At 41.1% G+C, this 17,112-nt stretch overlaps 1 protein-coding gene across 17 annotated transcripts in view; it reads right to left on the bottom strand.

Annotated features, from left to right (window-relative positions):
• ANK3 (ankyrin 3) overlaps nucleotides 1-17,112 on the bottom strand; it is a 715,857-nt gene that overhangs the window by 63,696 nt on the left and 635,049 nt on the right. For all 17 annotated transcript variants that reach the window (XM_072628881.1, XM_072628882.1, XM_072628896.1 and 14 more), the window contains 3 exons: nucleotides 15,039-15,145; nucleotides 9,033-9,257; nucleotides 5,707-5,861 (listed from right to left, as the gene is read on the bottom strand). In XM_072628881.1, coding sequence (XP_072484982.1) covers nucleotides 5,707-5,861; nucleotides 9,033-9,257; nucleotides 15,039-15,145 — 487 coding nt within the window. The remainder of the gene's footprint in view (nucleotides 1-5,706; nucleotides 5,862-9,032; nucleotides 9,258-15,038; nucleotides 15,146-17,112) is intronic.

Here is a 17,112-nt window from a genome sequence, read left to right as displayed (position 1 = left end):
ATATTTGAAAGGATTATGCAGTAGCCATTTTTTGGTGGTCACCATATTGGCTTTCCCCTCAGTCTTGTGTCCAAAATTTTGGTGAGGAGGAGAGAGCAAGGCCAGGTCTGCTGCTCTGTAGGAGTCCCTCCCGCCACATGATATCTCAGCTAGGATGGCTGGTCCTTGGAGCAAGTGCCAGTTGGGTTCTACGTCGCTCTGTGGCCTCCCACTCCAACCAACCCATGCAAGTCCCACTGTGGTGTCATTAGCACAGTCCTTAGTGTCTCTTGCCTAGGCTTGTTGCAGAAATTCCCTGAATGTCACTTTGTTTTGGAGACTGGGCTGTGTGCTTAAGGTGTGGAAATAACAGACACTCCTGCTTGGCTTTTAAAACAAGCCACCTTTCCAGCCTCACTGGAGGCTGGCTTTCCCATCTAAGCTCTGTGATCCAGCCGAGCAGCATTCTGTTTCTCACACACAACAGTCTTTCCCCCACCATGGCACCATTTGATCTTTATGCCCAGGGTGTACTCCCTCCTTAGCTCTGCCTCTTAGACGCTAGGTGACTGGCTGATTGCCACCAGCAGCTGGTGACCTATTTTTAAAATTTCGCTACCTTTTATTTAATTGCCTCTTACTGTCTTCATCGTTACTCTGTGTTGTATTTGTTGTTTCCCTGGCCCTTTCTGGTGGATGCTGCTTCATTCTTCATCTTTATATGACTGTGATTAAGTACACAGTAGGTGCTTAATAAATTCTTATAACTTTCTCAAAGTCACACACCTAGGTAGCAAGCAGTGAGGCCAAGATTTAAGCAACAAATTCAATCAGGTTTCCCCCTCCCCCTGCCCCAGCACTTTTAGGAGTACAAAGGCTTTTCCTTATAAGTCTGTGAGACAGATAAAGCAGGTTCTGATTTCCATTTTACAGATGCAGAAACAGAGACTGAAGAAGTCGGAATCATCCAGCAAGGCATATGTATTGTACATACTGTCCACAAAGGGCTGAAATCCTACATTTCTGAAAGTCCTACAGATGGCGTAACTCTGGAGGTCCCTTCATGACTAAGTCTCTGTAGCCAAGAAGGAAAATAGCTGAACGCTTTGGTTAGCGACTGACAACTGGATGGAATATATTCCTTAAAAAGGATTATTCTTTCATTCAATAAGCACCTACTATCTGCCAAACTCCAGAGAAACAAAGAAGCAGAAGGCAGGACCTGCCTGCCCTCAAGGAACTCATCATCTTCCGAACCAAAATGTTCAACAGTGGGCTGAAGGTGGACCAAGATGTTCTTTAAACTTTTGCATTAGCTAAGGTTCCCAAGAAGGGCTTGGTGCCCTGAGGAGGAAGCAAAGGTAAAGGAAACCTTCTTTATATATTCTTGTTTGCAAATTTTAATCAAATGAGATCAGGCACTTAGAGGCTTTGAAGACCTTAAACTCTAGAAACATGTCAGTTATTATTTTAACTCCTAAAGTCTTTCCATATTTTCCATTTTGATCCAGAGCTACCTCTTCTAACGGTACCTTCCATCTGCTCTAGATCAATCTTGCATGTAACCCTATTGGTGTCCAAGTTGTCCTCTTCACTAGTCAGGTAATCAGTCAGTTGTCAATGAGTATTTATCAACTGCTTACCATGTACATAATACTGTGCATTTTAGTCACTAGGAATACCAAGAAAGACAGCCTCATGCTCTGTCCTTAAGAAGCTCACGTTCCAACAGATGAGACAAGATACAAACAATTATGTTCTCACAAGACATGCACAATGCACATCTCACAAGAGAAGGCACTCATAGTGCTGGGAAAGGGCTTCCCGCAACAGGGATTTGATTCTACTCCAGACAACTTGGATTGTTTTTTTGTTTTTTCTTTTGCCTAGAATTTGGCACAGTACCCAGCACACAGTAGGCGCTTGATAAATGCTTCTGAATTGAACTGAATCTGTAAAATGAGGCAGATGGTTGTTTGCTAAGGTCCCTTTTAGTCCCAACATTCTATGACTAGTGTGGAAATCACCAAGCATCATTCCAATCTTTTGTTTCTGCATTCTCCAATGAACTGAAGCACCCTCACTACAAAGCACTTTATTAACTTCACAGGGCCAGAGAAATGGGAGTTGGGTTGAGATTCAGTGGAACAGCAAATAAAGAGAGGGTCTGGGAGCCAGGAAGACCTAGGTTCAAGTCCTGCCCCTGGGGCAGGCTGGCTGCCTGACCCTAGACAAGTCACTGAACCTCTCAGGGCTCACCACAGCTCTCCAAGAGGCTAAGCTGAAGAGACGGTACTAATGTGCCCTGGGAGGGGGAGAGTCTTCATCTGGGAGCTGCTTTTACTGATAAAGGCACAAGTCTCTATGCCTATTCCTATTGGACAGCATATTATTAAGTGGGAACTTTGTGGAATCAAATTCTTTCTCAGGCAAGTGTTGCACTAAATAGCCTCAAAGTCTTTCCCCTTAGAAAGAAAGGATGGAATAAATGAAGACAGGAAGGAGGGAGGAAGAAAAAGAGAGAGGGAGAGAGGAAGAAAGGAAGACAGGAATGAGGGGAGGGAGGAACGAAGAAGTAAAGGGAAGGAAGGAAAATAGGAAGGAGAAAGAAAGAGAGAGGGAGGAAGGTGAGGAGGGAGGAAAGGAGGGAAGAAGGAAGGAAAGAAAAAATGAATGAAGGAAGACAAGAAGATAGGAAGGAGGGAGGGAGAAGGAAAGAAAGAGATAGAGGTTACTCTTCTTAGAGCTACACAGCAGAAAAAAAACTGAATGAGTTCTCATTTGTTCTCTTTTTCAAAGGTCTTAAAATGACTCCAACAAGTGAAGGGGGAACTAAGAAAACTTAGAGAAATGGGGAGGAAAGAGGACGATGGCCAAGGCAGTGGATACTTCTGTCCACTTCTCCCTGCCCCCAACTCCAAGGTGACACCTAAAGCCCACACCTGCACTTTGATCTAATGTCCATCATCGTGACTTATCTGTCCTTTGGCACCCAGAATTTGGAAGTGTTTATGTTTCCTTATAGTTTTCTAAGATGGAACCAGGGTTCAGTCTCTTCTTTAAAAATGTAAGAAAGATAAAGTCTCTCTGATTTCAAGATAACCTGGGTAGGCTGCAGGCCAGAGGGCCTTATCACTGTGTGTATGTTCAATCTGGCAGGTACGCCCAGGCTGATGGCGTCAATGGCGCAGTTTATCCTGGGAGAGAGATGGGTCCACTACCACATCTGTGCCTCAAAGAGGTTTCCTGAATGTGGCACAAACATCACTTAACCTGACGTCACTAATTATTGCCTCTCCACATGAACTATTTTAAGGTTTATTTTTTTAACTTCTTTTTGGGACACAGTGTAGTTAGTTAGCACATTAGAAAAATGATTTCTGTTTGGTTTTGCTTTAAAGCAGAGCTATGGAAACACCGGGGCAGATAAGATCTTGAAAAGTGTATGCCATTTAAGATGGATTTGCTATTGGGAAGGTGAGGGAGATAGACATAATAAAATGTGGAAGTTGATGGGTTAGTATTCTCTCTTTAAATTCATTTTCTTTCTAATGACACTCATCTCTCAGAATGTCAGAGTTGGAAGGGACCACAGTGGCCATCGAGTCCAACCAACCTGTACTAAGATTCCCATTGGATTTACTCAACAAATGGTCATCTAGCCTGGGCTTCAACACCTCTGAGGAGGGGGGCATCCACTCTCTTCCTCACAGCAATGGCTCTCTTGGAAATGAAGCCCAAAGCAGTGTAGGGCATTGGTCCCTAGGGATCTTCCCTTTAGGGCCAAAGAGAGCAAAGCGAATCCTTCTTTCACATGGCACCATTCAGTTACTCAGAGGTAGAAATCACATCTTTCCCAAGTCTTCTGGTTTCTAGGCTTAAACATTCCCAGTTCCCTTCAACCAGTCCTCTGATCTGACTTAATTACTTTCATTAAATAAATCATCTATGAACCTTCTGAAACCTTTATTATGCTAATTTACATTAGTAAATCAGTACAAAGCAGTATTAATTTTTTAACAAGATGGGATAAATCAGAGAGCAATCCTGACTTTTCTAGAATGATTTGAATTTGTGATTTGATTCGGGCTTTGTCTAATTTGTGCTCATTCTTAGGAAGATCCTAATGAAAGCACCCCTTTTATCAAACCTGTTTGGCTCGCAAGTTTTTCTGAGGAAAACTGCCCCAGTTGTCTAACTTGGATTAGGCAAGCAAAGGAGATGTCTTTCATCCCTGCTACCATTTAGAAATGGATATTTCTAAAACCCTAGGCTAATCAAGAAGTTCTGGCACTCCCTAAGGTCTTTAGCATAAAGCACCTACTTCTTGGTCTAGCTTTTCAACTGTTTGTCATTTGGTTCCAATCTACCTTTCCAGGCTTACTGTACATCACTCTCCTTCATGGATTCAATGTCAGCTAAAATTGACCCATCTGACATTCTCTCTATCAGGCCTAGAATACACACCCTCTTCATCTGTGCCATCCTTTACTCAAAGCTCAGCTCAAACATCACCTTCTTCAGGAACACCATCTTGCACCCCCCCAAATCATTTTGTATATGTTCTGTATCTAATTCTCTATGAACATCAATTTCCCTCTGCACAATGTAAGCTCCTTGAAGGCAGCCATTAATTAATTTGAATTTCTATCCCCACAGCCTGGTACACTGTTGGTGCTTAATAAATGCATAATGACTGGTCCCTGTGATTTCATTGGTATAGGGAAACCTAAGATATGCAAACTCCTGCTACCAGCGCAGGGAGCACCTTCGCTACAACTCCTTGTCTTAAAGACTTGTCTGGGGACATGCACCTAGAGCCCAAAGCCAGCATGGGTCAGAGGTTGGTCTTCCTGGCTCCAAGGCCAGCACTCTATCCCCTCTGAAAGGAAACAGAACTGCTACACTACCGTAGACATCTCAGAGGGTCAAAAGACAAGAGATGGATGATCCTGGATATCAGCTGTCCCAAAGGTCCTCAGAGCATATTAGGATCCAGGAAGGCAGCAAGAACACTAGTGGAGAAAAGCAGGGGATACAGCAGTGGTAGCTAGGAGTGGGGTAGACTCCTGTAATTACTGTAATTTGAAATTGAATTTGAAAGCCTCTTCCTAAAAATATCCCACATAGGTAGCTCTTTTCTCCCTCATATTTCCCTCCTTTTCCCAATCAGAGAAACTCTTTGGGTCCTAGGTGAGAGAAACACGGGTTTGCCTAAAGAAAAACAGCTCACGTTCCACAGAAAAAACCAACAACAGATTCACATAATGGAATAATTACAATGACAGCTGGCATCTGTGTAACAAAGCACTCTGCGAATGTTATCTCCTCGGACCCTCGCAACAATCCTGTGCAGTATAAGACTGAGAGGTGAAGAGGTCCAAGGTCACACCACTACTGGGTGAAGCAGTATTCGAATCTGAGTCTTCCTGGCTCCCAATCAAGATGCTTAGCTCAGAGTTAAGGTGAATTCCTTGAGGGCAGGGACTGTGTTTGGGTTTTCTTTGCATCCTCAGCACTAAGCACAGTTCCTGGTATGATAGTAGGTGTTTGATAAATGACTGCTGACTTGATTACAACCATCAGTTCAAGAGCCTTTTGAGAAACTGGATTTTGGCATAAGAGGGGAACATCAGAATTCAAATGCATCTTCCCTTACTCATGTACACAATTCCAGTGTCTTCCTGACCACAAACTCTCAGAAACACTAAGATCCATCATATTTACCTTCATCCATTCCATTAAGTAACTCAGTTAAGTCTTCATTTTTGCTGTCAAACTGATGTTCTTTCCATGTTTCACCATTTTCACTCCGGAGAACAATGAGTTCTCTTTCCTTCCCTCTCATTGATCCAAAGTGAGGAATTTCCACTATGACTGGGCTAAGGGAGGGGAAAAAAGAATCTACATTATTTGGATATCAAACAATATTTACAGTGAACTTTTCTCTCTCCTTAAAAAAAAAAAAGAATCTCTCATTACTCCATCCTTTTGAAAATTAAAGGTGCCACTGTGGTCAAGAATGATCTCAAAGCTGCCCAAGCCACAGACTCATTTGCTAAGAAAAAAAGCGCTTTCAAAGCTGGATAACATGCCATCCTAGAGAAATGTATTTTGGAATGCAAAAAGAGAAAGCTGTGGAAACAAGCCACAGTGGAGAGAGGAGACTGGCCCATGTTTCACTCATGAAATTATTCAGTGTCAAGACCTTCAAAGGACACAGTCATTTAAAAGGATTATTTGTTTATAAATGTTCCTGATGCTGATATGGTAATATTTGTGATCATGTTCCTCAAAAAGAAAAAAAGAAAAGAAAAGAAAAAAAAGTCCTGACCCAACATCCGTTCACGCCATCAGCCCTTTTGAGCTTTGTGACTGGTGCCAGGCAGCAGGACATTGTTTTAATTTTATTATGTGATATGAGAGGAGGCAGGTTCACTCTCCAGTTGTCACACATACACACATACTGCAGTGTGATGTCAGTTCTCTCCAAAAACTCATTAGTTTGTTGAGAAGGTCCGCCATAGTGGTTTGGTGATCATGTCCGTGCACGTCTGACTGTGACCAGGAGAGTGGTAATGACTGCTCATTCCAGGTGCCAGTCCAGCAACATAAAAATAAAAAGCATTTAATCAAATTCTTAAAGTAGGACAAGCACCAAAAAGGGCTGGGTGAAAATAAATGAATTGTAATCATAGGCAACTCATGTAGCTGGATTATGCAGCTTTAAGACCATTTAAACAGACAGTATCATTATTTGCCTACAGAGGTTGTACATAGCTTCACCTCTTTTCAAAATTGATCTGTAGAATACACCAGTATAAGTGACGGGGCTACAGTGGTAAGGATGTAAAACAGGGCAGCACTTGATAGAAATCCAGTAACATAGGACCAGCAATAATAGGATTTTGCCCTGGAAGGGACTTTAGAAATCATGTAATCCAAACTTTCATTTTACACGGTGGAAAAAGATGTCAAGGGGCGGTGACCTGCCCAAAGTCACCAGGGTAGCAAGCAGCAGCGCTGAGATTTGAATCTGGGTCCTCTGATACCAACTATGGCGCCCTCTTCCTGCGGCTGTACTTGTTCTCTCCTGCTAACATTAGTATTACTGATTTAGGGCTGAAAAAGACCTTAGAGGCCACAAAAGATTCTCTCCTTTTATAGATGAGGAAACTCAGATTGGAGAGCCAAAATAACATGCCCAGGGTCACACAGTAGGTTTGAGAATGGATTTAAACTCAGGTCTTCCAGACTCTAAGCCCAGCGCTCTCAAACTTAATAGCTTTCATCTATTATCAAAGCGGGTCCTTGGAGTCAATTCTAGTCATTGGGTTTTTTTTAGTCAGAAATTCCCAATTTTGAAGACTAATCCCAGTCTTTTTATGAACGTAGATTTGCAAATAAGATCATTTCTCCTAATGGGACCAGGAAGTATTTGATTGATAATTGCATAGGAATTTACAGAACAGTGTCCAAAATTCCACAGGCTCTTGAGGGATTTTCCATAGATTTCCCACAGGCCTCAGCTGCACATAATCTCAACATCTTAGAAAGTGAGATACAATCTTTGCAGGTTAATATGTCAGATACTGTCTTTAAAAATTCAGGAGCCCCACAGTTTCCTGTATGAAAATTAACAAGACCTAGAGAGAAGGTATTGAACCAGGGTCTTTGACCAACAGTAAAGTCAAGCACAGTGTTTCTGAACAGATTTTTTTCATGCAAACTGCCAAAGCAAGAATTTTTTTTTTTTTGCTTAAAAAGAACATTTCCTGCCCCCTTTAAACTCCACAGTGATTAGATAACTATATTTTAAAATCATGTTTTGGACTGGTTTCTAACTGACATCTACTTAGTTTTAAAATCTGTTTCTCAACTTGCATTAAAAATCACTTATTATTTCCTTACTTTGGCCACCCCAGAAGAGATACATGATGTTCACTGCTGAACCTATTTTTTTGGGGAAAAACACAATAAACAATTTTTTTTTTAATCACTTGTGCCAAATGTTGATTCAAAGCCTGCAAATACCTTCTCCATCATAGGGCTGAAATTAAAGACTCATCACTGTGTGTTGAAATGTAGACGATGCAGTTGAAACAGTTCAAATTCAAAACCAAAAATTACAAAAGCACAGAAATTATGAGAGCGGATGCTTGCGGTGGATTCCACATGCCCGGGAAAGCGGAGGAGGGAGCGTCGAGCTAGAAGGGAAGTCAAGCCACTATGGTTTTGTCTTTCAGTGACACACATCGACTGAAAGCTTTGGAAAAATCAGAACCAAAACCGAAAAAATCAAAATCAAAATCATGGGTGTGACGAAAATCGAAATTAAGGAAAGAAAATCGTAGACATTCTTGTATCTTGTCTATAAATCGCCTACCCAATAAATTTTGTTCCTTGAGGCCCAAGCTGCAGGATTCGGCTAACCAAGCTCTCACCCTCGTTTACAGGGGGAGGATTGGAGGGAAGGTGCAGTTTACTGAATAACATCCATGCAGCAGGAAGAGAAACGAGAAGGGGAAATTGTGAACAGCCTGCTAGTCCCAATAGAACCTGTCTGGTTGGCACCAGGGTGCCATTTCCGAGGATGGAGAGAGTGTCAATAGATATTTAGTATGACCGCATCAGAGTGGGCTGCTTCCCCCAATTTTTAATCTCCTAAAAATGCAACCTGGGTATTTCCACTCTGCCCAGCTGCCTAGTCAGGGCTGAGATGGCAGTCACTCAAGCTTTTTCTCTTTCCTTCATATGGAGCTTCTTTAACTCTCTTTGGTGTCTTTAAACAAGTCCTGGGCAGAGGAGGGATGCACTTGGAGGTTAGTAAAAAGCTTTGCCAAAAAGCGTTACAGAAGCAATAGGCTAGCTGCTTTTTCATGGTGACACAATTGGTTTTTCTGTTTTTAGCCTATAGCATTATAGGGCATGGCGCTCTCAGTTAAGATGCTCAAACTAAGTAGTTCTAATTGTTAACTACTTGAGTTCACAAGGGTAAAGAAAATCAAAGATGGGGTGTGAGTGGCAAAAAGGAGACTGATGAAATGACTCACCCTAAAAATTGTGCCCCCGCAGGCCCCATTTCTACCAGTCTACTGGCTAATCCCTCTCCTTCCACCATGGGGGGTGGGTTGGCCAGCTTATGTCTCTTTACCAGTCGGCAAGTGATACGAGTGGGTGCCGTGCACTTGCGTGGTGGAATAATGATTCTCATCCCATGATGGCGGCTTCCTCTCATGGAGCCCCCTCGGGCATCCACCATGAAACTCACCAGGAACCTGCAGGAACAAGCAGAGGTCAGCAGAAATCAGGCAAAGAAGATAGATGGTCACTTACCACATCGAATGGGAAAGTAAAAAAGTAAGAATGAAGAACAAGAAATATACTATCTCCTTAAAGGCTCATTAATATACTAACTCTTTTTTTAAAGGGGGTAGTGGATTGCTCTTTAATTTAACATATGCATGCTAATGCTCAAACAACACATAGGTTACTATTATTACTGTAAGTAATAGTAATGACAAGGTAGAGTCGGTTAATAATAGCAAATCATTAAATAAGAAATAGCATTATTAAAGCTTTTTTTTCTCTGAAGGTATTCAAACCTAAGAGTTTAAACTTGGGTTGAGAAAGATTTCCAAATGATCACAACTTGACCATCTGAAACCCTTAGAAACTGTAACCACAAAATTTGGAACATTTTCCCAAATCTTATCATATCTTCTTATCCAACCTCATATCAACTACATGAGGTTAAATAAACATTATTTCTCATCTTGCTAACACAGTCACCTAAGGGGTGAGCTTGAACAATGCTACCAGAAGGTCCAATGCAAAGTCAGGAGGTGTTAATGGGACTCCGAAGTTTGACTCTGGGTCTTGTGTATGGGGCAGAAAAGACCAAAATCTCCCTCCCTCCCTACCCTGGTTAGTGTGGAGGACAAGGTACTCTCTCCTATATTGTCAAAGCCTCTACAAAGCAGTGAATGATCCCAACATGCACAGGGTCCAAGCCAGGAAAGGGAGAACACAAACACTGATTTGCGTTCCAAACAGCATGTGGAACTGACGGAGTTGGCGTAAACCCATCAGGAGGTACAGGTCTGGTGCTAATGACTGTTAATTACAGTACTGTTCAAATAGCTAAAATATTTTCAGAAGACAGAATCCAATTTCAGGGTTTTTTTCCATTAAAAAAAATGTTTCCAACTTAGACTAGAGACTTGTAAAAACACCTTTTGAATTTTTTGAATGTATTCTCATTCTGTCAACTTCCTCTCCTTTGAAGAAAAAAGGGTCTCTACTAGGGAGTGGACATAGAAGTATAGGTATGTCCTTACAAATACACTGAAGAGGAGAGGGTAACTTTTTTTAAAAAACAGCTAAAAGCTGTAAGGTTTTTGATTTTTTTTTTTTAACAAAGAGTTTTCAGAGGATTTGGGTTCAAATGTCACCGTGGCTATTTATTAGCTGTGAGGCCTTAGGTAAGTCAGTTATAACTTCCCTGGGTCTCAGTTATCTTATCTGCAAAGCAAGGCATAGCTATGATCCCTAAGGATTTCTCTCTGAGCCTCAGTTTCTTTATCTGTAAAATGAGAGGCTAGATTAGACAGTCCCTGAGGGTCCATCCCTTCCTGCTCTAAAGCTTAGATCTCTCTTAAATGTTTTGTACAGCAGAATTTAAAAAGGAATTCAAAATCCTTTGCTCAAACTCATGGTATTTACTGGTAAAATCAGGTTGTGACTGAGAAAGATTAGGAAGCAGGCATGAGTTAGCAAACAGCTTTGGGCTAATAACAGCCTGTTCCTGCAGGGACTCGTCTTACTGATTCCTACTCCAACAGGCTAGTGTTTCCACTGACGGGTTCATGTTTGCCCTTGTGAGTCCTGAGCCTCCTGACACAGGAGATGTCTCAGATCTCCAGACTGGCTCAGTGATCGTGTTTACGGAATGCCTTAACACCATGGGGGAGGTCAGCGCTGTTCTTACAACTGATAAGAGACAACCTGCCTCAAAGAGGATTCAGATCCATGTAAAGGCACAAGTGTACATATTAACACAGTATTTATTATTATAATTATATAAATTATTATAATTCTAGATATTTTATTTATATTATTCTGTACCTATATATTATATCTATAGAGATCTACAATCATACAGAAAATGATTTATCTTAATGTATCATATATTAATGTATATTAAATATAAAATATATTACAAATAAATATATTATAATATATATTAAATCCCCAGCCAATCAGAGATAAGAAAAAAATAATTCATAAGATGGTTTCAAAGCTAAACTTGGGTAGTCTCTTTCCAAGATCCATGTGCATTGTTGGAGCTCATCAAATGCCGTCTATTATTCTGAGGTTTACAGTTTCATCGTTGTTGATTGACATCTGCCCCTAACGTCCTTGGTTTGGTAGGGACATGTGAACTTTGGTCTGGCAACATTTTGAAACAAGAGTGATTCATCCTCACTACCCACATTCCTTAAAAATTATTTTGTTCCCAAGAAAATCTGATGCATGGGAATCGAAGAGTTAATTAGTACGTGTTGTTTTGTAGCAGAGGGGACCATACATATGTCAAGCACAGCACAAGTTTGGAAAAAACAAACCTAAAGTTTCACTAAGGAATGAATGGGTCTAGTTTTAAAGACAGCACATGGACAAATGCTGGTGTACTACAGACATCTACACATCGAACTGTGGGGAAAGAGGGCACATCGATTCAAAAGAAAATAACGGAGGATGATTTCACATAAAGGACACAGTTATCACCTTGAATCATACTGGGGAAGTGGAGAGGAACAGCTGCAAAATAATTTAGAAAGCAAATGGGAAAAATTAATATAAGATAATTAGAAGCAAGCAACAGAAAATGTCAATGAGCAAAGGAGAAAGTAACCATCCGAAAAATAAAACACCAAGGTCTCTATGGGCCAAGTTCAAAGACTCAAGTTCTTCCTGCATGGCCAATGTAAATTTTCCAATGATTTTCATTGGATTTCAGAACATCCTTCCCAAATATTCTAAGGTTCAAGGGCTTCCTCTTACACTCCCAGCATTGAGATATGAAGGCAGCCTCTCCTTCCTTCTGGATCCTAGGCAGGTCTACTGCCTTCAAAAGGAACCATGAAGAAACTGGAGAGTAGAGCTGAGGCTGGCTCAGCATGAAATGTACAGCGTAATATCATGCTTTGTCTTGTACTTGTGGTTTCTCTCCCAGCTGTATTCACAAGAAAGGTGAGTCCTCAAGTGACCACATCATTAAATTCCTCTCCTTTTCTTTTATACATGGAAATAACATGCAGTCATTGATTTATTGGGCCAGGACTGAGTTTCAAAAGTTCATCTGTGCCTTGGCTTGGTGCTCTGAAGTAACTTCCCCAGAGGCACAGTCTCTCACAGGATATTAATAATAGCTGGCATGTAGAGAGAAGGCACTTCAAAGTTTCCAAAGTGACTTATACACACAAGTCAGACAAATACTAAGGAAACTACTATTATCTCCATTTTACAGAGAAGGAAACAGAGTCTCAGAGGTAAAAGTGACTTTCCTGTGGTCACATATAAATCACAAATGTCAGAGGCAGAATTCAAACTCAAGTCTTCATCAGTTCAAGTGCAACAACACCCTAGTCACATTGCTCATTCGTTTTCAGTCTCTGTGACCCCATGTGGGGTTTTCTTGGTAAAGGTGCTGGAGGAGTTTGCCATTTCCTTCTCCAGTTCATTTTACAGATGAGGAAACTGAGGCAAACAGGGTGAAGCAATTTGTCCAGGGTCCTGCAGATAGCAAGTGTTTGAGGCAAGATCTGAACTCAAAGTTGCGTCTTCCTGACTCCAGGACTGGCACCCTATCCACTTCACCATCAAGCTGCCTGTCCTATTCATGACAATAGGCTATTTCTCTGTTCTAGGACTGGTACCACACGATCTTTTCACAATGGGCTATATTTCTATGGGAAAAGACACTGAGAATTCCAACCTGCGAGAGCCAGAAATCCATTTAGCCTCTGAGCAGTGAGAATAGGGCATCTCCCAGCTCCAAATTATTGGCTGTAGCTTCCTGGTAGAGTAGATGATGGTGGTGGTGGCAAATTAAAGGAAACATGGTAACAGGAAGGCCATCTGCTCCGATCCCCTCACTTGACAGAGAAGAAATCTGAGATCCAGACACATTAAGTTAAGTGACTTGTCCGAGGTACTCACGAGTACTAAACATCAGGTCTGGCATTTGAATTAAGGTCTCCCAGAGCTCTTTCCAGTGGGCTTCTCAACCTAGGGAGGGACGGCATCTAGGGAGGTTGTGACTGTGAGAAACTGGCAGAAATTAGGGGTCAAAGAAGGAAAGTAAGAAATGGGAGGGTAGGAAGTACCTGAGATGAAGCAAGAAGGGAAGAAAAAGGCTGAGGGTGAGGACTAGGGGTTGTGAAGAGCAGTGCTAGCTGGGATCCTGTCTCCTACCACTCTGGACAAGTAACCTCTCTCTGTCTGCCTTAGTTTCCTCATCTGTAAAATGTGGAGAATAACAACACCTATCTCCTAGAGTTGTTGTAAGGAAAGTAAGATATTTGTAAAGTGCTTTATGAACTCCAGGGTGTTATATAAATGTTAGCCTGATAAATATTTGCTGAATGATCGAAAACATCCCTGGTTTCTGCTGTGGAAGCATTAACTTCATCAATTTAAATAGCAGCCTATCAACTGTTCGTTGCTTCTTTTGATGAGGCATCTCACGAGAGGCATCCTTCTGGTGAAGATTTCCTTTCAACCAAGCCAGGAGAGTCAGACATGACTGAACAATGACAACAAAAGGTTTCTATTCACATGGATAAGAAAGGACTACAGAAGGGAAGTACATCAGCCGAGGGTACACAGCTAATAAAGAGCAAGGCCAAGATTCGAACCAGAGGTACCCTTTCCACTGCCCCAGGCCTCCACTCCAGTATTCTCATCCCCAGCCATGCCTTCTCATCCTCAGATTTATCCAACTTCTCGACCAATGAATCAAGTGTTTATTAAGTACCTACTATGTATGTGCTTGGAACTGCTTTTATTCTAGCACAAGGTGTGTGTACATTTTTGCTTCCTTGAAGCTTTATTTGTTTACTTTTAAAATAATGGTTTGGGATAAGTAGCTTGTGTAATGAACAGAATGCTCAAACCACAGAAGACTAAAGCTTGAATTTTATCTCTGACATTTACTACCTGGGTAAATGGGCAAATCACTTTACCTCTTTGAGAGAGAGAAACTCTTCAAGACTTCTACACTAATTTATCAGTGGAGTGTGATCTAAGATCCTTGACACACTGATGCTACTGCTCACATACATGCATTTGAATCAAGCAGAAAGTTTAGGCACTTAGCAGACAAAGAAGGAATCCTTGCTAAGCTGACAACAGGAATGGCTTTTGGTTCACAATTGAATATTAACTTTATAAGGGATGGAACGAAATTGATTTTCAATTAAATCAACCCCCTACTTTTTTGAGAGGGGACAGAATAATTTTAAAAAATTAAAAATAATTAAAACATTGGTGCTTACTAGTTATTTAAGCAACATCACATGTCATTGAAATTGCCCCTTTAATCATTAAAAGCAAACCACCAAACAGAATAAAAAAGCAGATTAACACATTCTTCAGCATTTCATTCTTTTTCTTGTTGGATTCTCTTTAGACTTTCTAGCTGGATTCAGAAAATCCATCCCCAAAGTAGTAAATGTGAAATCTCCTATGAAGGAAGTTTGCTAACGTTTTCTCCTGTTATACCAACCACTCATGTTGGTAGACTGCTCCTGCTAAAATATTACAGGGTAAAATGGCGAATGGGGAGCTATTTGCAAAACTGTACCCATTTAATGAACGGTATTCTATCAAGGGTTTCAAATGCAGAGCAAAATTCTTCAACAGTTTTGGTAAGCATTTTAAGGACACCTAGCTCTTGTCTAAATAGTATGTCAAGTCAGATTTATAACACTCAGGAAACAAAAGCTTTTTTTTTTTCATTAAACAAGTTAGAAAAAACCACTTAGGTGACTTACCCAGAGTGGATGGGGCTCGAGACAAGGTTAACATTGTCCAGGGTGTCTGCAGCCCAGCTATAATGCCTAAGAGAATCGGAATCGAATTCCCTTGTAAATGTCAGGTGCTGAAAAACAAAAGTGGGAGAATCCCCATTAAATGCCCCATCTTTTCAGACACAACCTGCTTCTCATTAGGCTGCAGTTTTCCAACTTTCAACATAAACCTGGTTTCCTTTCCCCCTCCCCTTTAACTGAGAGGCCAGCTAAAGTCGAAGGTCATTAAAGGTGGCGGGTGGAATTTATATATTGATAGATAACAAACATTTCTATGTTATATTTTCTTCTCTGGGTAACAAGGTTATTCCATCTCTATAGAGTGTACATTTACTCACGGGTATTCATGTTGTCTCCCCCAAAAGAACACTCTGTCTTCTCTAAGAAGCCTTTCCCCATCACTCCTCTTGATGCTAAGGCATTTCCTCTGTCTGTTTATCTTGCATATCTCTTGTTTGTGTACACTGTTTACATCTTATCTCCCCTGTGAGGTCCATGAGAGCAGACACTGACTTTTGCCTCTCTTTGGAACCCCAGCCCTTAGCATGGTACCTGCTATACAGGACTCACTCAATAACTGTTTGTTACTTTGATGAGGACAGGGACTGTTTCTTTTTGTCTTTGTATTTCCTGTGCCCAGCAGAATGCCATGTATATAATAGGTACTTAACAAATGCTTGGTTAACTGATGTTTTTTCTACCCAGGAAGAGGGTTGAGAAACCTAATAATTCTCAACCTCAATTTTACAACATCCCAGAGTATCTCCAATTATTTCTAACTCTCCAAGCAAAAGTGACTTTCATTTCACAATTAAATCTATGATATACAGAACCTTTCCAAGGGAGATGATTATTTGCTGAAAAATCATTTTTCTGGAAAAAAGTTATTCTCAGGTGAGGAGATGTTTTCGCCGTTCCTATTCACCTGGGGCTTTTTTCTAAGACCCATGGTTCCTGAACAGGAAGAGTGACTAAGTCTAGGAGATTTTAAAAATATAATTGTCTGTCTAGGATGATGAATTCAACCCCAACGTCATTACAACCTTTAGATGCACCAATTCAGCAATATGAATAAGCCACTTTGGGAATAAATAATAAGTCACTTCAGAAATGTCCCAGATTCTATCTGGGGGCAACAGATGGACCCGACCTCCAGCAAGGGCCCATTATCTGATCTGAAAAGTGGAAGACCCGAGGGAGTCTGCTAACCTTTGGAGAGGAATTTCTCTGGAATGTGACACTGGATGGATTTTAATTGCTCCTTTGCTAGGATCTAAATCCTTTGTATTTGGGCCCCAAAGTAATTTTTACCGCAAGGGATACATTTTAAAGAAAGCTAGTCAATAAATGATATTACTTCACCTTAGCAACTGTAGTAAATTATTCACCTTAAAAACTTAAGAGTCATGCATGGCAAGCATTCATTATTGCAATATTCCATTACATCACACACAAAAAGGGAGTCAGGACTGTCATACTCTATTTATTAAAGAGTCAATGTGCCCGTGTGGAGGCCTTGGAGGCTGCTTCGCATTTCCTGAATCTCCTGACTTTATGCTTCTTTCATTGATAATCAAAGCTGTTTAGAGCACCATTTTCCAGTGCTATGGAAGGCCCAAGCAGTGGTCTCTTTTGCCTTATTCTGGCCTGTGGGGCTGCTTGATTAGATTTGCACAACCTCTTCTCTGTGAGGTTATTTAAAGAGGATACTCTAAGCATACTGGTAAGTCTTGGTAAATTTAAATTGCCCTCAGCCAACTTCTTTCCTCATGCATGCACATAGTATAGGACTTGGCATATGTTGATCAGTTATATCCGACTCTTTGTGACTTTGTGGATCATACTGTCCATGGAGTTTTCTTGGCAAAGATATTGGTATGGCTGGCCACTTCATTCTCCAGTTTAGTTTACAGATGAGCAAACTGAGGCAAACAGGTTTAAGAGACTTGCCCAGGGTCACAAAGCTAGTAAGTGTCTGAAGCCAGATTTAAACTCAGGGAGATGAGTCTTCATGACTCCTGGTCTGTCTCTCTATCCA

The sequence above is a fragment of the Notamacropus eugenii genome, chromosome 1 (assembly GCF_028372415.1).
Source record: "Notamacropus eugenii isolate mMacEug1 chromosome 1, mMacEug1.pri_v2, whole genome shotgun sequence".
NCBI lineage: Eukaryota > Metazoa > Chordata > Mammalia > Diprotodontia > Macropodidae > Notamacropus > Notamacropus eugenii.
The sequence above is the reverse complement of the archived record's forward strand: the minus strand, read 5'-3'. Positions and strand labels throughout refer to the sequence as shown.